Source organism: Aquarana catesbeiana, linkage group LG10 (assembly GCF_042186555.1).
Source record: "Aquarana catesbeiana isolate 2022-GZ linkage group LG10, ASM4218655v1, whole genome shotgun sequence".
NCBI classification, from domain to species: Eukaryota; Metazoa; Chordata; class Amphibia; order Anura; family Ranidae; genus Aquarana; species Aquarana catesbeiana.
Genome location: NC_133333.1, coordinates 49,866,877 through 49,894,305, shown reverse-complemented (window position 1 = coordinate 49,894,305; position 27,429 = coordinate 49,866,877). Strand labels below are relative to the sequence as shown.

The following is a 27,429-nucleotide window of genomic DNA, read 5'->3' as shown; positions in this document are numbered from 1 at the left end:
ACTCCTTTCACACTGGAGGCGTTTTTCAGGCACTTTAACGTTAAAAATAGTGCTTGTAAACTGCCTGAAAAAAGCCTCAGCTGCAATCCCAGTGTGAAAGCCCGAGTGCTTTCACACTGGGGCGCTGCGCTGACAGGGCGTCACAAAAAGTCCTGCAAGCAGCTTCTTTGCAGCGCTGTAGGAGCGGTGAATACACCACTCCTAAAGCGCCCCTGCCAATTGAAATCAATGGGCAGCGCCACCTAACCGCTGCAGCGGCATTTAGCGGGCGCCGCTAGAACGAAGGTAAAGTGCTGCTATAAATAGCGGCGCTTTACCGCCGACGCCTAGGCGCTGGCAGTGTGAAAGTGCCCTTAGGTAAAAGTTGCAGAAAAGAGTTTATTACCACTTTAAAAGTGCACTATGCAGAGGGCTTTGACAAGTCAGTGCAGTTTCCACATGAATTTGAAAATGTTGTGGAACCAAAACTTCAGTTTTTAACGTAAATTGTTTTCACTGTTAAATTCTTCCATGTGCACCTTATTTTAAAAATGAGTTCTAAATTGGGGCAATTGCCATTTTTGTTTTTCTTTAAAATTGTTCTGTGCTGTGCCCATGGTGGTCAAAACAACAAGTTCACTTAACTGTTCCCCTTACCTGCACATACAGTACCCCCAGGAGAGAATTCCTAGTACTTCTGAATATGAGGGGCATGTGACTCACTACCCTCCCATGTGATGGTTCTGGTGCTTGTACACTTGGGTACCCAGTGCTGTCATAAGTGGGTATAGAGAAGGAGTCCTTAGTCTTGTAGCAAACGGATGATACCTATATGCACCTGGAGAGGGGGACAGATAGAACATAACTCATGGCACAAAAACTTTCACTTAAATATTTTCCTTAATAGCCACAACTTTGTGCGCACTAAGTGCCTTTGCAAAACCAGAATTTACTTTGTATAAGTAGTATTGACGACATCACTGTGCTGTATATAGCCTGTGCAGAGAGCAGAGCTGTGGGAGGGACCCAGCAGGCCCCACCCAGGACATGCTGCCTGCAGAAAACTACAGGAGGGGGTGGATACAAGACCAGTCACTCTGCACAAGGCGAGAGAGCAGCAGTGACCGGTCTTTATTACAGGAAGCTCCTGCACAGAAGTAAAGTTTCATACTGAAAAGATCTGGAAGGATTGCAAAAAACACACACCGCGATTCAAGTAAGAACACCCATGCCTCTTGCATGTAGACAATATTTGCTTATCCTGGAATCCAACTATAAGTAAACCAGTCGCTTTGCCTTGCATGAGCAGGAAACAGTCTTTTTTTTTATCTCTCAGGGTATCAGATATAGACATTATAGCTTGTTATTAACTGTACAGAAAAGAAGAGCCACAGATGGTTGTGTAATAGTGAAAACAAATCCCACAGTGTTTCAGTGTTGGGAGGATAACGTGTAGGCCCTCTGTGTGTCATGCCTGCTCTCCAGGACATAGCAGTATACTCTGCAGAATACTATGTTCCAGGCCAGCCTCCAGGGGATTTCTGCCATCAACTCTTACTGTCTTGTCATTGTGCTAATTAAACAGGATGTAAGCATGTACCGCTTGGAGTCTGTTCAGCTGTGCTTGGTCTCTTTCCCATGTTTGGGATGTTGCAATTTGGTGTTTAATTTAAAGAGAAAATATCATTGACTTCTTGATGTGTTTTATGATTTCCACAAGGGATCCTTACAGATCTCTGCATACATTCATATTTGATGTGGATCGGAACTCAAAATTACATTTTATACATGGGAATTAAAAATTGTAATTTAAAGGAACGTTTAAAACAAAAACAAAAAATATATAAAATAAAAATAAATTACAGGTTATACTAGGTCAGGGAATGCCTTGGAAATAATTTAAATCATATTCACATGAAAATTAAAAAATAAAGTGACAAAGTATCAAATGTAAAAAATGACCCGTTGAACGAAAGGTTAAAACGGTTAACAGGAAGTGTTGGACAGTGGTCCTTAGTGAATTTTAAATAGAACAAGCCTTTATGAGTGATGTAGACAGCAGGGCACATGGGTCCTAGTTTTGTGTATTGGGTGCAAAGTGCATTGGGAGATCCTCTATGATAGTGATGGCGAACCTTGGCACCCCAGATGTTTTGGAACTACATTTCCCATGGTACTCATGCACTCTGCAGTGTAGTTGAGCATCATGGGAAATGTAGTTCCAAAACATATGGGGTGCCAAGGTTTGCTGTCACTGCTATATGATAATACCTGGGGTAGTCAGAAACAGATACAAATTCTAGATATTAAACTGATTCATTTTTAGGCCATGTGAATATACAGTAAGAGCCTAACTACAGCTAAAAAACATTTGTAATCCTCTAAAGAATTCACATCCCCGTGTACAAAAAAATAAATACTTTAATGTACAAACATGGAACAGGTCAAATTATCTGCCTTTTTTTTGTCTAAGTGAAAAAAGCTTAGAAATCTTCTCAAAGTCTTATAGCTTCCTGAGCCCTCGCTTCTCTTTGTTTGTTCACAGGCTTATAATTTAGAAGAAATCTAAATCTGTTGTACTATACCGGTTATATAAAAAGACTTTGACGTGCAACATTATGATGGCATGTTCAAGTTGACAGACGTAACTGTAAAGCTGACGTACATACTGTATACATACAATATACATTTTATTTTGCAATGTATTATCAATTTATCACCTCACCCAGCAGTAATTGTCCACCCAGTCAGTATGGCACCCCCAGCAATATATTCCCACACCCAGCAATATATGTCTGCCCAATAAGTATGGCTCCCCCAGCAATAAATTCCCCCACTCAGCAATACATGTCCACCTAATCAATATGGCTTTTCCAGCACTATATTACCCCACCAAACAATATGTGTCCACCTAATTAGTATTGCTTTCTTAACAATATTTCCCTCCATATAACAATACATGTCTGCCCAATCAGTATCGCTCCTCCAGCAGTATATCCCTCAACCCAGCAATATACTGTATGTCTGCCCTGTCAGTATGGATACCCAGCAATATATCATCCACCCAATCAGTATGGTTTCCCCAGAAACATTGGCCGTCGCTCTATACGGCATAGGGTGCAGCTGCCCCCAATCCAGGCATCTGGCCCCCTAATCTATATGTGGGGGATTCCAATGGGTTTTTTTTTTTAAGCACATGATTAGAGCCTGAGGCTCTAATTGGGATTCAAAAAAGGGTGGACCCACTTGTGTGACAATAGCGAATGAACATTTGCTATGGTCTTCCTGCTTCTCCTCCCAGCCAATCAGGAAGCGTGCGATTGGCTGAGAGGAGAAGCGATTGTATTGGCTGGTCCCGGGGGTTGGGGAGGATGAACTGAGATCCAGAAGATGGCCGCCGTCATCGGCTCTGCATCTGTCATCTCTGCATTGCCGCCAAGAGCCCACGTGAGTACCACCCACCTGGATCGGGTGGACTGTTTGCTGCCGCCCTCCGGCTGGAGCACCAGCCACCGATGCCCAGAAATATATCCCCCACCCAGCAATACATGTACACCAAATCAGTATGGTTGCCCAAGCAATACACCTACCACCCAACAATACATGTTCACCCATTAAGTTTAGTTTCCCCAGCAATACATAACCAGCCATCCAGCAATAAATGACCACCCAATCTGTATGGCTCTCCCAGCAATTTATCTTCCCCACCCAGCAATATATGTCCTTCCTATTAGTAAATTCAATATGTTTGACCCCCTCTCCCAGCAATAGTCATACCTCACAGAAGGATATGTCCATCTTTGCTGCAGTGTAGCTCTCCTTCCCAAGGGGAAAAAAAAATTCTAGCAGGGAAATGTAACTCATTCCCCTGATTGACAGTCACGTCTGCCTATGGAGAGTAAAATCTAAATAACATTCCTTAGCACTCAAGAGGCTGGAAGGGATGCAGGTAGAAAGAGAATACCAGTATTCTAGCCAAGTGGAGCAGATTGCAAAAGCTGTATTGGTGGTAACACCAGGATGACACAGAAAAAAGGAACTCCCACTAAGTTTCTGCTGCCCACTTCCCTAAAACAGTTGTGTGGGCTTCTGTGTCTTGCCATGATTTTGCCATGCTGCCTAATTTAGGGGTGTATTTATCAGTGTTTTTACCTAAAATTCACACAATGTTTACCCAACCTTCACACATTTTTCTAATTAAATGAAAGAAGAAAAGTGTGTGATTCCTGGGTGAAAGTTGTGTAAATCTTAGATTAATAAAATAATCGGACCTGATGGTTTCACCTTGCTATGAAGGCCTGAACATAGGACTAAGCTCTGCTAACTACCATCCCTGTGTGTCATTAGCATGCTCTTTCTTGCCACTAAGGCTGACCGGACAGTGGAATGGGAGTTAGCAAGACCTAGACATAAAGGCAAGAAAAGCTTTGCCCCTTTATCAAAGTGATGCAAAATAACACAAAATATCTGCTTAGCTTTTGACTGGGTCAAATAGGTAATCTGGGATGTAATTTATTGTTAATGAATGTTCAGGATAAATGAATGGACCCTTGACTATTACCACATGGCAGACTAGGTAGAGCCACAGATGTACAATAATCTGCAAACCAGTCAGAAGTTGATGATAATTTCTCTATAAGGTGTATTCTTAAAAGAGGTGTTAACTGTTGCTCATTTTCTCTCTTTTTCCTCGTTGTTTTTGGTATCCCATTTCATTCCTGTGCATACACCTTTGCATTCCTACATTCCCTATATTTAATCTGATTATGTGCTAACTATATGTATATTATCATACTTTTCTACTCATTTGTTGTCTGTTTCATGTTATTAAACATCAAGTGGAAAAAGGTATATTTACTTAACTGTTGAAGGCAGCATAAGATCCTCCAACCATTTCTATGTTTGTAAAGTTTCCATCCAGAAAGAAAGTATTAGAAGAGTAATGTTTAAAGGGATCTTGTAATATCCTTATATGTAAACTAAAATTACAGCCTATATTTCAAAAAATGCTCCATGATCCAGGGCATACATTGCACTGACACCTCATTTTTGCACCGACACAGCTTTTCCCACCTGGCATCTCACAGTCCAAAAAGGGTGCCGATATTGACCAGTTAGGCACACTAGATGGTCTCTTAGATGGTGGTTGTGCTTGAAGCAAACGTCAAAGGCATTGTGCAGTGTACATCAACGATTTGGGAAACCCCAAACACATAAAAGAGAATATGGTAAATAATAAAAGTACTTGCCGTCTGCATTTCGGCTGTAACATTTTTTTCGAGGCATTTCTGTTTAGACTACCTGTAAGCATTTCCTGTTACAAAAAAGTTATCGTATCTACTATAATTCACCAAAAACATAAAGGTGGCCTTTTCCAAGGCTGTTTTTAAATTATGAATAGAGTGAGGTAGGATTTGATACCCACCTAGGCATTTAGAGCTGTTTATGCCCACGGCTTGACTGTGAGCCGCACCTCCTTGTTGCTCTGTTTAGAGTGGTTTCTCTTCAGGTAGAATCCACTAATGGGCCAATGACACCATATTTTTTGCAAATATTAAAAAAACTATTGTGGATGGAAGAAGAGGGTGATCCTTTTGGGAAGTCCCCAAAAGATATAAAAAAAATAGGTTTCAAGCTTCCACACTTCACCTATAACCGAAAGACCACTTTTTTGTGGACTAAGCCCATATAACAAGCCTGTATGTGTTCAGGGAAGTGATTGTGTGCCTATGCCCATGCAAGAACATATGAATCAAGCAGTCATACATTACAGCTTTCTACCAGCCACTTCCACCTCATTTTGCTGGTAAGACATTTTAGCTTCATGGATTCTTTGCTGGAAGCAAGTGGAGCTTCATCTTGTTATGTGTAAGTTTTTTCCTAATGTTACTTTTCTATATGTGAGGTATGAAGACCTTTGCTGTTTGATGCTTTCTATGCAATCTATTTTTTCTGAGCCTGTCTGAGAGCAGAGGCCACAAGATGACTGCTTTCAATACCCATGTATTTCCCTCTAAAACTAGTTTTACTTATGTTACTAATGGTTTGACTTTCCTGTCTTCAGGAATAAGCTCCAACAACTGTCTTCCCCTGTCTATTGAGAGCGCTTCCATATTAGCAACCAAGACACTTGCACTAGACAGGAGAATGACAGTTGGGGTGGCTTAGCTGCAAAAAGGTAATCCAGAGGCAGGAATCCCATGGAATCAGTTCTTAGACAGACCACACGGGTTAACACAGGGAAGATTATGTTACAAAATTATCCCTGGTCATAACATCCTAAAGATGATTGCCCCCCCCCCCCCTTCTTTTTTCTTCTGCATGGAAATACAAAAAGGGTTGTTGGTTTTTTAAAGTTCTTTGACATTAAGTTATTAAAAGTGAAAGTCCAGTTTTCTTTAAGGGGAATAAAACAACATTGTCATAGGTTTAGTCCTTATTGCAGATACCTACTTTTTTCTCTTATGTACTAGAATGCCTTTCTTGGTATGTACAGATTTGAGTAATGAGAGCCAGTTACATATATATATATATATATATATATATATATATATATATATATATATATATATATATATATATATATAAAATGTGTGCAGTACTTTATAGTATTTGCAATTATGCATACTTACTACTTAAAGCTTTCAGTTTCAGTTCAATACAATGGTCACAAAGTGCAAAATGTAAAAATATGCCAGGTGCAGTCCTAGATCAATTCAAAAATTTGAGCATATGGTGAAAAAATGGTAATCAGAGGTTACCTTGAGTCAAGTGATTAGTACAAGTCATGCTTGGCCCTGCCTTCTACTTCTTGTTTGACTTCATATCGGTCTAGGATGCTACCCAGCATATTAAAGAACAAATAAGGAAGCTTGGGAGTTTGTAGAGGGTAAGGCCAAGCGCAGATTTCACAAAAGAAATTGAGATAACTGTAGTTGCCTAAAGCTCTGGATCTACCAGTCATTTGGGCTTGCTCCTTTTACCTAAAGGAAAAAATGATTTTAGCCCGGATCAACCTCCAGATTAAATTAGTTAATTGGGTATAGGCAGATATTCATCCAATGTAATAATGGGTGCAGTTTGGGTCGCCTTATAAGGCATACAAAAAATAACAAGGAAAAAGAGATTCCCCAAAGAAAGGCTGAAACCCAAACACAATCTGTCAAAAAGCAATATATTTATTAAGCTATAAACACCACACAAAGAATACAAAAATAGGCAATTATGGGCAAATCAGGGAGGATATCAATTGACTAATTAAAATTGATAACGTTATCATTATCACCTGCTGTCCGGATGAACTGCTTTGCTTGAAAGTCCTGAGTTATCACTGCCATTAATAGGTTTTACCGGTCACTGTGGTCAGTCTGTATATACCACTGTTCAGCTCCCGGTCTGGCACTAAATTTTCAATTGTGTTCAAACCACTGAACCTCCCTGCAACATTACCAAATTAATCCACATTCATCCACCCCACCCCCACACCGCCACACCGCCTGTACTTGGACTTATCTGAGGTCTTACATTATCCAATTTCTAGCTGACCTAGTTAGAATCTGTTGCTGTGATTGGTGTGTGTATGGGGTATGTTTGGCCGCGGCTCCGTTGTTTTTAATGATAACGTTATCAATTTTAATTAGTCAATTGATATCCTCCCTGATTTGCCCATAATTGCCTATTTTTGTATTCTTTGTGTGGTGTTTATAGCTTAATAAATATATTGCTTTTTGACAGATTGTGTTTGGGTTTCAGCCTTTCTTTGGGGAATCTCTTTTTCCTTGTCCTTTTACCTAAAGTAACCTCTACTTATACATTAAATATAATATGCTCAGTAATGAACAAGCTTCATAAAAGGTTTTCTTCAAAGTATGACACATTGAATTTAAACTAATATGTCTCTTGTTTCCTTTAGTTTCTCCTTGGAAAAAGAAATCTGGTGAGCATAACTTTTTTTTTTCTGTTTTATTTCAAATTAAATTGTTATTACATAATGTCTAAAAAGGTTTTCTATTTAGAAATAGATCATTATCGGGTTGGTGTCCAACTACATCTGAGAACTGCAAACCCATTATCAGTGTGTGCTTCAGAGTTGTAGTAAGGACGCTATTGGCTGCTACTTATAAACTACTTACAGCTAGATTGACGTTAAACAGACAAAAATAAATTGGTGTCAAGAACCAAAAATAATAAAAAATAATATCACTAAATAATATATGAATGGTTTATAAATAATGATTCTTCAACAAAGGTGCACCTGTCCTTTACATGTAAAGAATGAGGTAAAGCAATAGAGCCCTGATCGTCTCCCAGTGCAGCTTCTTGCTGTGAAAAGAATTAAAGAAATTACATGTATTTACACAACTGCATTAGAACATGTATTTAAGACTTTTTTTTAAATTAATGAATAACTAAGTGGTGATTTTTAATAACTGGCTGGGGTTTTATTTGTCTTACAAATTGTGCTTCCAAACACAAACATATCCACAGGGAAACAGATGTTATTTTTCTGCATCCACGGCTTAATTTCCTATTTACCTGGAATTCTCCTGTTAAAATGTATACGTTGTAATGCGGTAGTTCAACTGTATATTTTTTGATATGGCAGATATAAAAGACACAAATTAATGCAACTGTGTATACAATATTATGTAATCATTATTTTGTTTTAACGCAAACCATGTGTGTATGTGAATTGGACTTGGTATCAGGCTCTTGCAAGCCACAGTTCAGTAGCCCTTGAGTTGGAAGAGGGAGAAGCAGAACAAGGAGTCAGTCAGTTGTGATGCAGTGCTTATGGGGGTGCTAACAAGAAACGTGCTGATACGAGGAGAGAGCAGAGTGATTGATACGCCCATCAATCTACTGCAATGGGTTCATGGGCACTGGTGTGACACTGTAGTTGTCCCATGTCGGCTCTAAGATCAAGAACTGAGTGATCACCGATTTCTCAGTCTTCGGTCTACTTGGAGCAGAGAGCAATTACTTTTGGTCACCGTTAACTGCTCTTCTCCAGTGCTCACTGAAGCCTTGGGCAGGGGAGGGGGCATGTGCAGTTGGCCTAGACTCTCAGCAGCTTGCTGGGAGGCAGAGCAAGCTGTCAATCAGGCAGCTGGGTTGATCCCAACAATATTGTTAGGATCCTTCCAGAGTCTGGAGTGGCTCTGCCCCATCAGCTAATGGCAGGCATGCAGAGCAAAAATAAGTGCACTCTTTTGACCTACAAACGAAGTATGGCCAAAAAAACTTTGGCCATACTTCTGTTTTAACTGCAGCAGAGAAGTCTCCTGCCCTGCAAGACGGGACTGTGCTTCGACAAAGCTTTCCAAATCCTAGAACTGGATGAACAGAAATATATATTCTTTGGCATGTAAAACAACTCCCATATATGTATTTTATTCATTATTAAGCTGTTTGCTTGAAACTCAGCTTTAAGATCATGGTGCAGTATGAAGTAGAACCCCCTCCTTTAAGTGTTAGGATTAACGCCTCAACAGCAATTTTCCGTCGCCTTTTATGATAGCACAAGGAGGCAACTGCAGAAATGAACAGTGGGGACTCTTTCACAGCTAGACTGTCAAACATAGGTCATTCCGTTGGCTGAATGGTTTCCTCAATGCACCATTCATGGCTGTTTTCCACTACTGATGGGAGCAATCTTGTTATGTGCTATTTCACAATGGAAAATAGCCACACTCCTGTGTGCAGCACGTGGGTTGAGCACTGAGCTGTGACTGAATGAAGCAAATAAATAATTTATCACTCCGTGTTTGTACTCCTTTCACACATTCCTCTCTTGAAGAATGTTCTTTAGAAGAGAACTTGAGAGGAAATACAAGATTAAATAATAAGCAAGTAAGCCCCTGAGCAATGCGTTTGAAGAATTGGCTGTAGAGTTTTGTGGCCCACATGACATGAGTCTTAAGGAAAGGTACAGTTTTTCCAGTACCTGTGGTGAAGCTGAGATTGGAGCAGAATTTCTAGAATGTCTAGAAGCTATAAAGTTAACACCAGCAAGCTTGCTTTTTGTTTGGAAGAAAATGTATGAAAAAATCCAGACAAACACCTTGAAGCCTAAATGTAGCTAAAATAAAAAAACTAAAAAAATCAGCACAAGGGACATCACAGGATTTATGAATGGAGGAGCGGACCTTACAATCATCCACATGTCCTCCATTTGTAGATCTTGTTCCTTTCATAGAAACAGTAGTGCTGCTTCTATGAATAGAGTTGCTGAGTGGAAATGGCAGGCATAGTCACGCTCTCTTTATGAGAGCCTGTGATACCACTGTGCTAGAAAATTACTGTGTTAGCATTGGGGTGGTCACAAACGGAGGAAAATTTCTATTAAAGAGTTCCACCCAAAAATGGAACTTCCGCTTTAAGGGAGGTGCCACCCTGACATGCCACATTTGGCATGTCATTTTTTTGGGGGGGAGCCGTTACCCTCTTTTTAGAGGGTCCCAGCTCCCACTTCCTCCCGGCGCGCTGTGGCACCGGAAGGGAGACCACCTCTCCCCCCTCCCTCTCAGCAATCATCTGGGACACATCACAGGTCCCAGGTGATTTCCCGGCCAGTCACGGCGCGTGGCTCTCGCATGCACAGTGGGTGCCTGGCTGTGAAGCCACAGCCGGGCGCCCACAGTTACAATGCAGCGCCGCAGAGAGGAGGTGGAGACGAGTGGGGCTTCGTTCCCCCGCATCGCTGGATCCCTGGACAGGTAAGTATCCAATTATTAAAAGTCAGCAGCTGCAGTATTTGTAGCTGCTGACTTTTATTTATTTATTTATTTTTTTTAAGCAGAACTCCACTTTAACAGAGGAATCAGTAAAAGGGACACATCCTACTAGCTGTGCAGTGCATCCAGAAAGTATTCACAGTGCTTTACTTTTTCCACATTTTGTTATATTATAGCATTATTCCAAAACAGATTAAATTCATTATTTTCCTCAGAATTCTACAAACAATACCCCATAATGACAACATGAAAGAAGTTTGTTTGAAATATTTGCAAATTTATCAAAAATAAAAACGAAAAAAATCACATGTACATAAGCAGTCACGGCCTTTGCTCAATACTTTGTTGAAGCACCTTTGGGACCAATTACAGCCTCAAGTCTTTTTGAGTATGATGCTACAAGCTTGGCACATCTATTTTTGGGCAGTTTCTCCCATTCTTTTTTGCAGGACCTCTTAAGCTCCATCAGGTTGGATGGGGGGCGTTGGTGCACAGCCATTTTCAGATCTCTCCAGAGATATTCAATTGGGTTCTGAGCTCTGGCTGAGCCACTCAAGTACATTCACAGAGTTGTCCCGTAGCCAGTCCTTTTGTTATCTTGGCTGTGTGCTTAGGGTCCTTGCCCTGTTGGAACATGAACCTTCGCCTCAGTCTGAGGTCCATAGTGCTCTTAAGCAGGTTTTCATCAAGGATATCTCTGTACATTGCTGCATTCCATCTTTGTTTCGTCAAACCAGAGAATTTCGTTTCTCATGGTCTGAGAGTCATTCAGGTGCCTTTTGGCAAACTCCAGGTTGGGTTTCCGCCTGGCCACTCTACCATACAGGCCTAATTGGTGGAGTGCTGCAGAGATAGTCGTTCTTCCGGAAGGTTCTCCTCTCTCCAGAGTTGAAAAACATATATGTAAATGTAGCGGGCACCTACTTTTAGGTAGGTGACCTTTTTTGCTAGCTTCCCATGTCAGGTAAATTTAGACAGGCTTGTGCTATTACAGCAGGCCTGTTGTTGTCAATTACCATTTGAGTGGCAGGTAGTTTATGTGATAGTCTCGACCAATCATTGATTTGCTTGGCAATGCCCCGGGACTCTCATATAAAAAGGGGGTCACGTGGTGTCCGGGGAGTTCGAGTCCAGTCCTGCTCTGAGGAGCGAGAGAGCTAGTCTGGTTCCCGGAGGGGGAAGTGGAGGTTTTTCCCCTCCGGGGAGCCAACGGACCTTCACCTTAGCGAGAAGGGTGAAGAACCGGTCCTCATGGAGGAACAGACAACGTGTTGCAGCGTGTGGTTGCTGATGTCATTGGCCGCCTCTGCGGGGAGGGGAGCGGGCCACAAAGCGGAAGGAAACTGGGTGATCGATTGCTTAGGAGCGACACACGGCTATTGATCAAGTGAGTGAAAAGTCCAAGGGAGAGATACTGTCCAGAGACTGAGGGATGTTGGTACGCAAGTCAGCAAGACAGGTGGTTGTGGCCTGTGACTTTGGGTTCAGCATTGCCCCGGGATTCCAATCAGTCAAGCGGGAGAGGTCATTCAGAGTGACTCTTATCGTTTATTCTCTGTCAGAAATCTACTCCCATCTTCCCTGAAAAGTAATCATCCAGTTTTGAATCACTGTTACCCGTAATGCTGTGAGTCTTTGCAAGTGAAGCAAAGAAAAGATCAGAAATTAACCAAAGAGCATCTCAAAGAAAGTCCTTTTCCCATCCCAGTTTATGTTGATGAATAAAGCACTAAGAAAAAGCATTAAGGACTGTGACTTTTAAATCTATGGGCTGCGAGGGTTGAGTGGTAAACGTGAATTACAGATAACAATTATTTAGCCGCTCCTTCGGGGGTAAGCGCTGCATAAATTTATATCTACTGAAGTTTTTTGTAGTTCTTTTTAGCCAGGCTTGTGATTTAAGAACCTCCATTAGTCAGTACAGCAAAGGCAATGACTCTGCTTTTCTTCAATGAATTTAAGAATTACAACTTGAACAAAGACCCAGTTTACCAAGAAAGCCTGCACACTGATGACATCATGTTTTAGATCAGGTTTATTCAAGGTCTGTAACCTTAACAGTCCCTGCCTAAAGCCATGCCTCTTGACATGTTTCATCCTGATAGTTCCTAATTATAGCGCTCAAAGACCCACCTCCAGACTGCTGATTGGACATTTTAGAAATAGCACAATGTTTTTTACCATACTGTGTGCATGTTTTGATAGGCTGAAATCACTGTGCAAAGCAATAGAGCTCTGAATAATACTTGGACTCTATCTGTCTGAGTGTTTCTTGTACAGAAACAAGAAAGCTAAGATAAATACAAATTCAGGAACTTATATTGTATTTAAAATATGTTCAATTACTCTTAATTTATATATTTTTGGATGTAGTGTAGTAGATGAAGTGGAAGGGAAAAGATAAATGGTTTTCAAAATTTCTAAGTGTGGCGTGCATTTGTATTCAGCCCCCCTGAGTCAATACTTTGTAGAACCACCTTTCACTGCAATTACAGCTGCAAGTCTTTTTGGGGATGTCTCTACCAGCTTTGCACATCTAGAGAGTAAAATGTTTGCCCATTCTTTTTTTGCAACATACTGTAGCTCAAAGCTTTGTCAGATTGGATGAAGAGTGTCTGTGGACAGCAATTTTTCAAGTCTTGCCACAGATTCTCAATTGGATTTAGGTCTGGACTTTGAGTGGGCCATTCTAATCCCCATTCACATGATCGGACTTTCCGACAACAAAACCGTGGATTTTTGTTGGAAGGTTGTTGGCTCCAACTTGTCTTGCATACACACGGTCACACAAATGCTGGCCAACAATTACGAACGAGAGAACGTTGTGACGTACAAGACGTACGACGAGCCAAGAAAAAGGAAGGAAGATTGAACAGTGCTCCGTGAGATGTTCAAAGCTTGGGATGATTTTTTATAACCTAACCCTGCTTAAAAACATTTCCACATTCCTGACCGGTCTACTATGTTCCTTGCCATTTGTGATGCTGTTTGTTCACTAAGGTTCTCTAACAAACCTCTGAGGGCTTCACAGAACAGCTGTATTTATACTGAGATTAAATTACACAAAGGTTGACTCTATTTACAAATTTGGTGACTTCTGAAGGTAAGTGGTTCCACTAGGTTTTAGTTAGGAGTATCAGAGTAAAGGGGGGCTGAATACAAATGCACGCCACACTTTTTAGATATTTATTTGTAAAAAAAAATGAAAACCATTTATCATTTTCCTTCCACTTCACAATTATGTGCCACTTTGTATTGGTCTATCACATAAAATTCCAATAAAATACATTTACGTTTTTGGTTGTAACATGAAAGAATGTGGAAATTTTCAAGGGTTATGAATACTTTTTCAAGGCACAAGGAGCTTTATATCTGCATGCTGAACAATTAGCAGTTTAATCTTTTTTTCAAAATTGCACCTATATTTCTCATTTATAAAAGGATTTTTTTCCAAGGCAAATAATTAGCAAAAATGTAGCTTTAAAAATTAGATTAGAATGGCCCAGTCAAAGTCCAGACCTAAATCCAATTGAGAATCTGTGGCAAGATTTGAAAATTGCTGTCCACAGACACTCTCCATCGAATCTGACAGAGCTTGAGCTATTTGCAAAAAAAGAATGGGCAAACATTTTACTCTCCAGATGTGCAAAGCTGGTAGAGACATCCCCAAAAAGACTTGCAGCTGTAATTGCAGTGAAAGGTGGTTCTAGAAAGTATTGACTCAGGGGTGCTGAATACAAATGCACACCGCACTTAGAAATTTTGAAAACCATTTTCTTTTCCCTTCCACTTCACAATTATGTGCCACTTTGTGTTGGTCTATCACATAAAATTCCATTAAAATACATTTACGTTTTTGGTTGTAACATGACAAAATGTGGAAAATTTCAAGGGGTGTGAATACTTTTTCAAGGCACTGTAATAGTGGCTGTGTTTGGGAGTGCTTCTCCTACAACCCAAACAGGTAAGAAATGGAGGTCCCCAGATCTCTAGACTTTTAATGATAAAAGGAACTGGAGAGAATTGATACAGTACACTGGTACCTGGGTGGAAAACTGAATTACTGAGCAAGTAGGCTGCCTCCCAATATGTATTACAGTTGTTGGTAATAGTCACCTTTTAATATTTTATTTTTATGTAAAATTTTAAAATTCATTTTCAGACTGAACAACTTGTTGCGGCATCATCATTCAATAATTAATGTTATATCACAGTCATGTAATAGTTTAAGTTCTTTTAGGGTCTTTATTCCATATGTGCAAAGAGAGATCCAGATAAAGCTATAGAAAATGACAAGAATACTTAACTAAAGCTGCTGTTTTGCCATAGATTCCCCCTGCTTTTACACAGCATGGCTGACCAGGCTCAGACGCATGCATGATTTTCAAGCTCTGGGGTGAGACTAGCCTATTCCAGTTTGGGCTGTGGTAATATAGAACTTGAATGTAAGGAAATAACCAATTGTAGAGAAGAAAGTGGGCTAAGCCACATCCTGCTCAGTTAACAATTTGCTTTGGTGTAAGGTAAAGCTATGGTTATGTCCTTATATGGCCTCCTTGACCAAGATTTGGAGACATAGAATTCATTAGTGAGCCACATTATTAATAATGAAATATAAAATATACAGTTTCCCCATCACTCAACTAATGACTTTTGTTCTTTTTAGATTATGAACCAACTCAGAACACTGAGAAGAAAAGGACGGTGTACCAAATGGCACTAAGTAAGGGCTAACTCTCATTGAGCATCCTGTTATCACTTATTTATTAGAAAGTAAGCAAGACACCATTCAAATAAGTTCAATATACGAGTCAGTTCATTTTTAAACATTTCTTTCGGTAGGTAACCTGAGACGCTGATTTCGGGTCATGCTTTCATTAGACAAAGTGCGAATTTTGTCTCAGCTGGACCTTTTTTGCATTTCATTACAGCTGGGAAAAAAGAACAAGGTTCTTATCTTGCTTATGGCCCCAACTGTCATTTAGTATGAAATCATGGAGAAAGCACGAGCATGCAAAATCTGCACCTGCAGACTATTTACTAAGGGTATATTCTTCTAGAGGAATTGGTCAGCGATAAAGGGGGTAGGGTTGGATTCCAGGTAGCAAATGCTTAATGACCTTCAGAGTCTACAGATACAGCAGCAATCAAAGCCTCAACTAGTAAATACACCCTATCTATGCAACATCACATAACCTAGCTGGTTTCTGCAACATGGAAAATGTTATAATTATCTCTATCTACACACCTGTGTGCTGATTTTTTGTCTATTTCCTTTTTTTTTAAGAAATATATTTTCTATAAAAATTTGTAAATGAAAGAAGCAATACAAGCCTCCTGTGCCTATTATATATGGCCCTTGAGATTATGATACATGCAGGAGAGGCAGTAACAGTGGCAAAATGATGCCCCTTCAAAAAAAAAAGTAAGTTATTTTGAAATAGAAAATTGAACATTTCTGGATACAGTTGAGAAGGCTTAAACCTGTCTCAGATTTTTATTGCTGACTTTGTCGCCATTGGGAGATTTCCCCTCACTTCCCCGTCACACCTGATATGTAATGTGTAACCATGACAGGCAGTGAAGGGAAAAGTATGCAATGGGGTCACAGGCAACAGTAGGAAGCTGATAGAGGCTTTAACCCTTCCTGGCAAAATTATGTTTTTTATTGCTTAGCTTTTAGGATAGATTTCCCTTGACTTCTTTCTTACTGCAAGGGAAACCAGAAATATGGAGAAATGTCCTCAATGGAGACACAGTTTGACACAAAATGGCTACTCGCCATAGTCACAGCCTCAATTAACCCGGCAGTCAGCTCCAGGGCACAAATGGTTTCCAGCTTCTTCTATTCCTCAGCACCCTAAAGAAAGGGGTGCCCTGATCCGCTGAAATGTGTTAACTGTATTTTTTTTTTTTAATTTACTAGAAATCGGATCCTAAATACAGTCTGTTGCACTTTTTATTGCTCACCAACTACACACAGTTGTTATATAGCTGATGAACTAATACTTCGACTGATTCCCCCGAGAGTTGAGCAGCCTAGGACTGAACAGTGGACCCTACAAGCCACTGCCTTTTGAACTCCTCTGACTTGGGTTCAAACCACCCAGCAAAACCCAATTAGATCATCCAGTGCCACTCTACACATGAGAGTGTTTATCAATGGAAACCTCACATGGTGGGCATGTAATGGAAATAGTATGCTTTGCTCAGATTTTTGGAACTAAAATTTGTTTATCCTCTTCATCACAATACGGAGGAATAAACACATGCATTTACTCAGCACCATGTGCTCTAAGATGCCATTTTGATGTGCTCCTTCCCCTATGGTCACATGGCTGTCTCTAATACCCCTTTCCTTCCCATACAGACAAGCTGGATGAGATTCTGGCCGCAGCCCAACAAACCATCAGTGTGAATGAGAGTTCTAGCCCAGGTACCCTGGCATCACTTGGAACATCACGAAGTGCTGGGAAGGGTTTTTTCTCCTCTGAGGTACAAAACTGCTGAACTACATTTAAGTTTGCATTTTCTAACTTCTTTTACACAATGAATCATCTAGGCAGGATTTTAATGGAATTGAGCATCTCATATGCATGCTTTACCTGTTACAGCTGAGTTCCTGAAGTTGATACAGTTTATAGTGCCGTTGGGATCTGACAGTCTTTATCAAGCCCTAACATGGCTCTTTTATTGCAGCTCAGAGTTCAGTTGAAAATTACTGTTCACAGACGCTCTCCATCCCACCTGACAGAGCTTGAGCTATTTTGCAAAAAAAAGAATGGGCAAAAATTTAACTCTCTAGATGTGTAAAGCTGTAGAGACATAACCAAAAAGACTTGCAGCTGTAATTGCAGCGAAAGGTGGTTCTACAAAGTATTGACTCGGGGCTGAATATAAATGCATGCCACTCTTTTCACATATTTATTTGTAATACATTTTTGAAAAACATTTATCATTTTTATTCCACTTCACAATTGTGTGCTACTTTGTGTTGGTCTATTACATAAAATCCCAATAAAATACATTTACGTTTTTGGTTGTAACATGACAAAATTTGGAACATTTCAAAGGGTATGAATACTTTTTCATGGCACTGTAATTCTGAGTTGCAGACAGTTTCTAGTCCCTTCTTTTGGGCCTTTTAGTGGCTGTTGCCCACCCCTCAGTTGGATTGCTTTTGGACATCTTGACTGTTTCTGATTGAAATGAATTGAGGGACAAAAGATAATAGGTTGGCCAAGAGAAGAACCTACTTATCTGCAGTATGCTGGGATTTCTGCCATTGCAGGAGACCTCCTACATGTCTCAAAACAGATGTGTAATCTGCTGTATTTTCTGGGGAAATAACCTTGCAGGAGCTGCTATGAAACCTTGTTCCGCAGTTTTTGCACTGCCTTCAAAAAAGGTTATGTAAACTAGAAATCAGTCTGTATCTGGAATGAAAAAAAAAAAACAGTCCATGTGTGCCGTCATATTTGATATAAAATATATTTATCTATGTGTTTTCATAGCCAAGTTATGGTCAACATAGAGTCCCAAGTGCGCAGTCTGTCTTTGAGGGTCCATCCTATTTGTCCTCTTCACCTTCCCAGGCATTGATGCTACGACAGAAGTCTATTGGTAAGTACAGTCTAGCAAAACGTGTTTAAAGAACCAAACATTTTTTTTTTCGTTTTGGATAAAGTGGGGAAGTGTTAGAATCCCAGTCATGTCCTCATTAGACTTGCTGTAAAAGTGATTATGGAATACAATGGCAACTCAGAGTCTGATTTTTAACTCAAGACAAGTGACCGCTTTGCTGGTCATCCATGTTCACTGAATCATGCTGCTCACTATAATTTTTATAATTGTTTATCATTGACCTTAAGTTCTAATTCCAGTCAAAATGTTTTTTTTTTCTTTTATATAATCTTTGTTTCAGTTTTCAAAAAGAAAGGTTTGACAAACAATAAATAAAAAGGGGGGGGGGGCATAGAACGAAGGGCAGTGAACCATGAATCACCAGTCTGCACAGTCAAAATGTTTTAATTTGGCTTTGAACAGAATTGTTGAGGAGCTCTCCCCTCACTTTCTGTCTCACTGTCTCTGGCACAGGAAGAAAGAAAAACATTTCTTCAGCTGAGGGAAAAACTGTGTAAAAGCCTTTTTCCAGTAGAGTGGAGAAGGGTTACACCCTCTGTCTTTCTGATCATTTTTTGTCTGTTATTCTAAATCTAAATATATCTAAATATAGACTGGGACTATGGGTTTATGGGACTTGGGTTTTAAATTATTTATAAGATGCCATGTTATTTGTGAAGTGCCAAGTATGAGTTCAATATAAATTATTTACAAAACACCAGCATACTATATGCCACCAATGTTAAGTGCCATGAAGTCAATGTCTACCACATTGATTGTGTTTTCTCCAGTATTATTGGTCTTATCTTTGGATAGTAAAACAATGGCATTGTTTGGCCCTCTTCTCCTTTTCTTCCTGTGTTTCCAAGCATAATTTTATTTTCTAGTGAGTTGACTCTTCTCTGGGCTTCTAGTGAATGGTTGGGCTTGATTTCTTGAAGGATCTATTTGTTTCTTTTCCTTGCTGTCCACTATATTTTTAGAATTCTTCCCCAAAGTTTAAAGTCATTAATGGTTTTCCATCTTTCTTCTTAATTGTCAAGCAACATTCATAGAGTGTGATAGAAAATACCATAGCCTGGACAATTCTTGCCTATGTTCTCATTAGCATTTTTAGGTTCTTTTTCTAGATCTTATATCCTTGTTCCCCCAAAGATCAGTCGGTGTCAAATTTATTTACTACTGGACCCGTTGTTAATAATTGATCCAAGGTGGTAAAGGCTGTTTGTCTCCACCATCAGAACTAAATTGGCTTATTTCCTGTTGTATTAATCTATTTTTCTGGATATTTAGCAGATGTTTCATCTTTCAACTCTGATAGTTTAATTTCCGTATGTGCCTCTTATTTCTTCTAAACTTTAGGTCATTGGAATAGTGTCATCAGCATATTGAGTATTTTTGATGTTACTTGCACCAATCTTGAAACATCTACCATCGTCTTCCATCCTTGCTTCTCTCTATACAGGTTGAATATGTATGGTGAGAGAATGCAGCCTTATCGAATTCTTTTGCCAATATGGCCCTAGTCTGTTTCATTTTCTGCCATAGCTATGGCTTCTTGATCAGTGTAGTGGTTCTCCATAAGAACAATGAGCTCTTCAGTACACCCATTTGCCTAAGGACATTAATTACTTTCACATGGTTTGCACAGTTGTAGGCTTTGCAGTAATAATTGAAGCACGTGTTGAGCCTTCTATGGCTTGGCTTTTTCTTTTATCCAGCATAAATCTGCAGTAATGTTTCTAGTTCCTCTCTTTCCTAAATCCAACTTGTACATCTAGTAAATCTGTTTAAGTATAGGTTTGTGGTCTGCATTGACCAATCTTGCTGATGTAATATCGGGGAAATAGTTTAACAGTTTGCTTAGTCTTTCAGGTATTGGAATATAACCTGATCTCTTCCAGTTTGTTGCCCATTTTCAAACTAACTAGCATACATTGATCAGCACTTTGTATTTAATTTATTTGCTTGCAGTAATTCTGATGCACTGTAATAGTTTATGTGACCTTCCTTTGTGACAGCAATCTCAGTGCCAGTCTAACATCATATTCCATCACTGAAGGCTGTTTGTGTAGCTGGTCTCATAAAAAGTGTCCTTGCTAATAATGTCTTCCCTTTAAAGCTGTCCTGTTTATTATTTCCATATTTGCTTGATCTCTATTTTATCAGTGATTATTTCTCCACAGGCAGCTTAGTGCATACATACTCAGTGCTAATTTGTTTTTTCACACCTCTAGAAAGTGATCCTTGTTTTTCCAAAATTGTTCCTGTCCTCGATGTTTTCACAAATGTTATTGAAATATTGGTCTTTATCCTTTCTGGCAGCTCCCTGGAATTAACTACTCAGTTGTAGTACTATTCAAAATTTTTATCTTTCTTGATTTTAGTTTTCTCTTTTTGCAATTTTGCTGTATCTTCTGTCATCCACTTTAATTTCTTTTTAGTTTGTCCACATTTTTCTCTAGTTTTAACTTTAAGATTTTTTTAATTCACAGTTTATCTGTTTCCGTCAATTATGTCTAACATCTGCATTTTTTTCTGATATTTATTTTAAAGATAGTAGGTATGTTATCCAGGTAATATCTCATAGTTTTTTTTTTTTTCAAAATTTGCGTTCACATTTTAGAAGTTTGTGGTCTGTTTTACAATCTTTTCCAGGTCATGTCTTTGCTATTAACATAGAGCTCTTCCTTTTGTTTGGCACAGACTATGTAGTTGTATTTAATTTTGATCAAGTTTGTCTGGTTATGTCCAGGTGTTACTTAGGTTGCTTGACAAATGCATTAGTAATAAAGAGGTCATTTTAGACACAGAAGCTTATTAGCCTTTCTCCTGCTTTGTTTCCATAACCACATTGTCTGACTATTTCCTTCCTTATAATTTATTACCTTCGCATTCCAGTTGCCAATCATCAGCAATATGTCTTGCTTGCAGGTCTTGTCAATCTCAGCCTGGATTTGATTCTACAACTGTCCAACTTCATCTGCATCAATTTGCTAATGTCGTTGCTGACTATGAAAGACACACCATTTCATCTTTGTTTTTTGTGACTAGAATTATAAAATGATATTGGTTTCTGACTAAATGGGGTAGATTTACTAAAACTGGTGCACTTAGAATCCAGTACAGCTGTGCACATTAGCCAAACAGCTTCAAACTTCAAATTGTTCAATTAAACTTTGGCAATAAAACCTGGAAGCTGATTGGTTTCTAAGCAGAGCTGCACCAAATTTTGCACTCTCCAGTTTTAGTAAATAACCCCCAATATGTCTTAAGACTATCAATGTGAATCCACTGATCCCTAAAGCCTCGTACGCACGATCGGACTTAACGACAACAAAAGCGTGGAATTTTGTCCGAAGGGTGTTGGCTCAAACTTGTCTTGCATACACATGGTCACACAAATGTTGGCCAACAATTAAGAACATAATGACGTACTAGATGTACTATGTGTTTTTTTTAGCTGTTTAGCACCACCCTTTGGGCTCCTTCTGCTAATTTCGTGTTAGTAGAAGTTTGGTGAGTGTTGATTCGCGCTTTTCTTTTTTGCATTTTTCATTCAGCGCTTTTCAGTTTGCTTCTGAACGGCTGTTCGTCAACCAGCCATGTTGAGGAATCAGAGGAGATAACGTGTTATTTATTATTGGCCTTGGAGTTATTGCTTTGACATTATTTTTTTGGTTGAATAATAATGGTTTGATTTGGTATATTTTCTATATTTTTGGATGCATATAATGAACTTTTTGGTTAAGTTCTATTGGCAGATAGCATGTCTAATTTTATTTTTTTTAATGCACAATAAAAAAAATTGTGTAGAATAATATTTGGCTATGTGTTTTACTTCAAATGACAGTTTGGGAGTAGGCAGTTACATTTTAAAAAATACAATGTAAAATTGACAAGGGACACCAACATAGTTGTATCTTTGTTTTTAAAAACTGTGGGATAATGGTGTTGTGGTAACTTGCGCAAATAAAAAAAAAAAGCATAATAATAATATTCTTGACATCACTAGAAAAAAAGCCTTTGTAAATTTGTTTGCAATAACTTCATCAGTATCACCAGCAAAGCAGCTTCATTATTATCCCATTAAAGAAGTAGAGAATTGTGGGCTGCATTTGGAGATTTCATAATTTGCCACGTCACGAATGTTAATTCTCCATTACAAATGCTAGTTTACAAGACCAACCGCTTCTGCTTCCGAGCATGCGTGTTTGTACTTTGGACTTTTGTCCGACGGACTTGTGTACACACGATCGGAAAATCCGACAACACACATTTGTTGGCGGAAAATTTGAAGACATGCTAGCCAACATTTGTTGGCGGAAAGTCCAACAACAATTGTCCAATGGAGCATACACATGGTCGGATTTTCCGCCAACAGCCTGACATCCAATATTTCACGTCGGAAAATCCGATCGTGTATACGGGGTTTATACTTTGTGTTTAAATGATACATTTCCCTCTTCACTGTGTCCAAGTTTACCTTGATTTACACTCCGCACATTCCAATAATGATCCTGTTTTTACAAATTTGGATTTTCATTGCTTGCATTGGCAACATCATGGGCCAGACAGCAAAGACAATTTAGGCTATTTGTGTCTTCCACGCCTGCTGTAGTCTCAAAACCCCCCAGTAATATGTTGAATGTCTTCTGACCTAAGGGTCATCATTTGGAATTACATAAACATTCATTTTTTTGTTGATGTATTTGCCATTATCACCTCTGTGATCATCTATCATCAACCTTGTCCTGTATTGCTACTGCCCAGTATACATTATGTGGTAGGTTTTCCAATATACGGTATGTGGTGGATTTTTGTCTAGCAACCTGGGTAAAGTCTGTCTGTCATGGGTGACCCTAATAAAATGTAAAACTTCAGACAGCATAGATTTTAGCTTTCCTGATGCACACACAAGCCTCCTTGCGTCCGCAAGACTACAATATACAATATACAATCTAAAATGAGAAAAAAATTATTTAGTCAAGTGCAAAGAAAACTAGTCCCATCTTGTAAGTGTTTGAAAAAAAATGATGGTCCCAGGAATTCACTGAATTTTATACAATGTAAAATGTGATATATTTCACATTATCTTTTAACATGCTCTTCTGATGTATAGCAATCTGTAAATCTCTCATTCTCACTGTGTCACATATCTTGTAGGTGCTGGAGATGAGGAAAAGCCATTCTTGTCTGCACCCCCGATAAAGTTCAACCGCAGTCTTTCTGTTCCCAGTTCAGAAGATATCCCTCCTCCTCCAACTACTTCTCCTCCAGATCCACCATACAACACTGCCCCTTCATCTTCACCCAGGGTTAGCCCAGTTATGAGATCTAACTTCAATCACAGTGGAGATTCTAAAATTTTCTCCCCTACCATGCGTCAGGAGACGAGTATATTTGACCAGCAAATGATGGAAGCATCCCAGCGACGGGAGAAACTGCAGCAGCTATACCATCAAGATTCTGAACAAGTAGCAGATGACCAGATTCGAATGGGGACCTCTAACATGAGAAGTTGGAGGTCCCAAGCTCAGGAGATGCGTTATTTCAATCTACCTGCTAGAGCAGCAAGCACTGCAATGTATGTCCCACCCAAAGCAGTGCGTCGAAAAGGTCAGCTAGTCAAACAGGTAAAGGTGGAAAATGAACAACAGCAGCACTTGCAACAGCAGCAGCAGCAGCAATACCAATCACATCACCAGCAACAACAGGCCACCAAATCTCATGAAAAAAGTTCCATTCCCATTCCTACAATTATTATAAAGGCCCCATCAACCAGTAGTAGTGGAAGAAGCAGCCAAGGGAGCAGCATGGAAGCTGAAACCCAGCCAGATCCTATCCCTTCTTTGCAGCTGAGAGATAACATCGACTTCACAAGCCAGTTTGGAGCAGCTATTGTCGGTGCAGCACGGCGGGACCGTGAGTGGTTTAATGAAGCCCGTCGAAAGTCTGCTCTCTTTCTGTCTACTGATGAAGATACAGAGCCTACCCCTGCTCCAAGATTGAAGCATTCCAAATCTATTGATGAGGGTATGTTTTCTAGCGAACCATACATGCACTTGAATGTTCCTACCAATTATGTGGCCCCTGTAAATAGGGACATTTCTACTGGATACTCCTACCAGCCCAAATCTGGAAAGGGGTATGGACCCAGTACCACTAGCGCATTTAGCACTGTGTGTTCCACTTATTTACCACAGCTACAGTCATGTTCCAGTCCAATGACAATGTCCAATGTTAACCCAGTTGGAGGAACCACTCCCCTTATACATCCTTTGACTGGGAAAATACTAGATCCTAGTTCCCCTCTAGGCCTTGCTTTGGCAGCAAGAGAAAGAGCTTTAAAAGAGTCACAACAGCATACGAAGAATGAAATAGAAGAAAGAAAGTCACGCCCCTCATCTCCACGGTTTGCTGAACAAAAGTCACCAATAGAATCTCGAAGCAGCTCACCCCATCGACTCTGGGATTCAGGCCCAGTTAAAAGAAAAGAGATGGATTACAAGCCTTCTATGGTGTCCCAGGCTGGAGAAAGAAAATCAGATGAGAGTTCTGGCCACCGGTCCCCAGCGCTCTTGTTACTCCAAGGAGTTGAACATGGTAAAACTTGGGAGAAGAGGACAGAAGGCCAAGAAAAGATAGAATTACATGTTCGCTTTATGGATAACTCCACTCACAAGGATGAACAAGAAAATAATAGGATGTTGATGAGTAAGGAAACAAGAAATGAAAGGCCATTAGTCAGCACAACCAAGAACCATGCTCCCTTACCTAGCACAAATGTGGGGCCACATGAGACAAACTCCAAAGAGAACGGGCTCCCATTATTAGTTTTGCCTCCCCCAGCACCATCTATCGATGTTGATGATGAATTTCTATTTACAGAACCGCTCCCTCCACCATTAGAATTTTCAAATAGTTTTGACAAGCCTGATTCCCCATCAGGTGCATCAGGTGGGGCATCAACGTTGCCTCCTCCTGTACCTCCGCCTCCACCTGATTCTGGTAACAATCCTGCTATAGATTCTACAACGTCAAGTATCACATCTTATGACAGTGAAGTAGCCAATTTAACTCAGACAACACCAGAACTCAAAGAACCTCATGTTAATTTCTCATCTGTTGTGTCATCGATCCAAATACCAGCTTCAGACACCATAGATACTGTGACTGATTCTGGTATAGAGGAAATTGATAGTCGAAGTAGCAGTGACCACCATTTGGAGACCATTAGTAGCGTTTCTACTTTGTCAAGTATGTCTGGGCTTTCAGCAGAAGGAACAGAGCTTCTAGACACTTATATCACTTATCTAGATGGGCAAGCATTTGCCCAGCCTGAAAAGGCTGTCCTCCAAAATAAAATACGGTCCCGGACTTTCCCAAGCAGAACACCTGGATTACTCAGAGATCCCATTACTGCCACAAGTACTACTATTTCAGTTGCACCATGCACGGACAATGTCTTTACTCTAACACCATCTAAAGGGCCTTCACTCTGTGCTCCTGCAGAGGCAGCCAAGAATTCTCAGCGGAAATCTCCCACTCTGCCTTGGGAAGATTACTCCCAGGAAAAAACCTCTCCGGTCTCTACAGTAAAGGCAAATATGATAACAGAGTTAAGTTCCAAGCTTCAGCATATAAGTGGAGTTTCTTGGTCAAGGCCACCAGAATCGGCAGTATCATTTACACCAGAGAGACCAACCTCAATACAGAGACATAGGTATGTAAGGTTTTTATGTAAAAAGATTTTTTTAGGTATGTAAGATATGTATTCAGTAAAACTGAACCCATTAGCTTGAAGAGTAATGTGACTTTTATGTTACATCTTAAATAAAACTACAGTATTCTTTCACTGATTGCAAAGTTTTCATTATTAGTGTTTAACTGCTTCAGCCCCGGAATAGTTTAACCCTTCCTGACCAGAGCACGTTTTGCGATTCGGCACTGCATCACTTTAACTGACAATTGCGCAGTCATGCGACGTTGCATCCAAACAAAATTGACGTCCTTTTTTTCCCCACAAATTGAGCTTTCTTTTGGTGGTATTTGATCACCTCTGCGGTTTTTATTTTTTGCGCTATAAACAAAAAAAGAGCGACAATTTTGAAAAAAGTAATATTTTTAACTTTTTGCTATAATAAATATCCCCCAAAAATATATAAAAAAACCGATTTTTTTTTCCCTCAGTTTAGGCTGATATGTATTCTACTTATTTTTGGTAAAAAAAAATCACAATAAGCGTATATTGATTGGTTTGCGCAAAAGTTATAGCGTCTACAAAATAGGGGATAGTTTTATGGCATTTTTATTATTATTATTTTTTATTAGTGATGGCGGGAATCTGCGATTTTTATCGTGACTGCGACATTATGGCAGACACATCGGACACTTTAGACGCTATTTTGGGACCATTATCATTTATACAGGGATCAGTGCTATAGAAATGCGCTGATTACTGTGTAATGACACAAGCAGGGAAGGGGTTGAACACTAGGGAGCGATCAAAGGGTTAAGTATGTCCTAGGGAGTGATTCTAACTGTGGGGGGATGGGCTTCCACTCACATGACAGCGATGACACATCACTGTCAGGGAGCAGTGATTTCTGTCATGTCACAAGGCAGAACGGGGACATGCGTTGTTTACAACCCCGTTCTGCGGCCCGGTGACACAATCACCGGGAGACCGGCGGACTTCGAGTCCACGGCGGCGTGCACGCATCCACTAGCCACGCCAGTTAAAAGGGGACATACAGGTATGCACATTTGCCCACCGCTGCCATTGTGCCGACGTATATCGGCGTGCAGCGGTCGGCAAGTGGTTAAAGTAACACTTGATGCGACTTTTACATATTTACACTATTGCTCTTCTATAATTTTTGAATTGTATTGAATATAGATGCTTGTTGATTGGTCATTAGAATAAACTCTCCATATCTCATTGCAGTTACTGTCTTTCTCTTAACACATTGAGAAAAGACATCAGCCACAGAGGGAGAACATTGTTTAGAATTTGTTGGCTGACTCATGGGGGTTAATTTTACTAAAGACGAATTAGCTGTTCACATTGCAAGGGAAGTTTATCTTA

At 39.8% G+C, this 27,429-nt stretch overlaps 1 protein-coding gene across 1 annotated transcript in view; it reads left to right on the top strand.

Annotated features, from left to right (window-relative positions):
- SHANK1 (SH3 and multiple ankyrin repeat domains 1) overlaps nt 1–27,429 on the top strand; it is an 852,931-nt gene that overhangs the window by 821,458 nt on the left and 4,044 nt on the right. Inside the window, exons 19-23 of the mRNA XM_073602155.1 lie at nt 7,892–7,915; nt 15,382–15,438; nt 17,086–17,210; nt 18,230–18,338; nt 23,505–26,064. Coding sequence (XP_073458256.1) covers nt 7,892–7,915; nt 15,382–15,438; nt 17,086–17,210; nt 18,230–18,338; nt 23,505–26,064 — 2,875 coding nt within the window. The remainder of the gene's footprint in view (nt 1–7,891; nt 7,916–15,381; nt 15,439–17,085; nt 17,211–18,229; nt 18,339–23,504; nt 26,065–27,429) is intronic.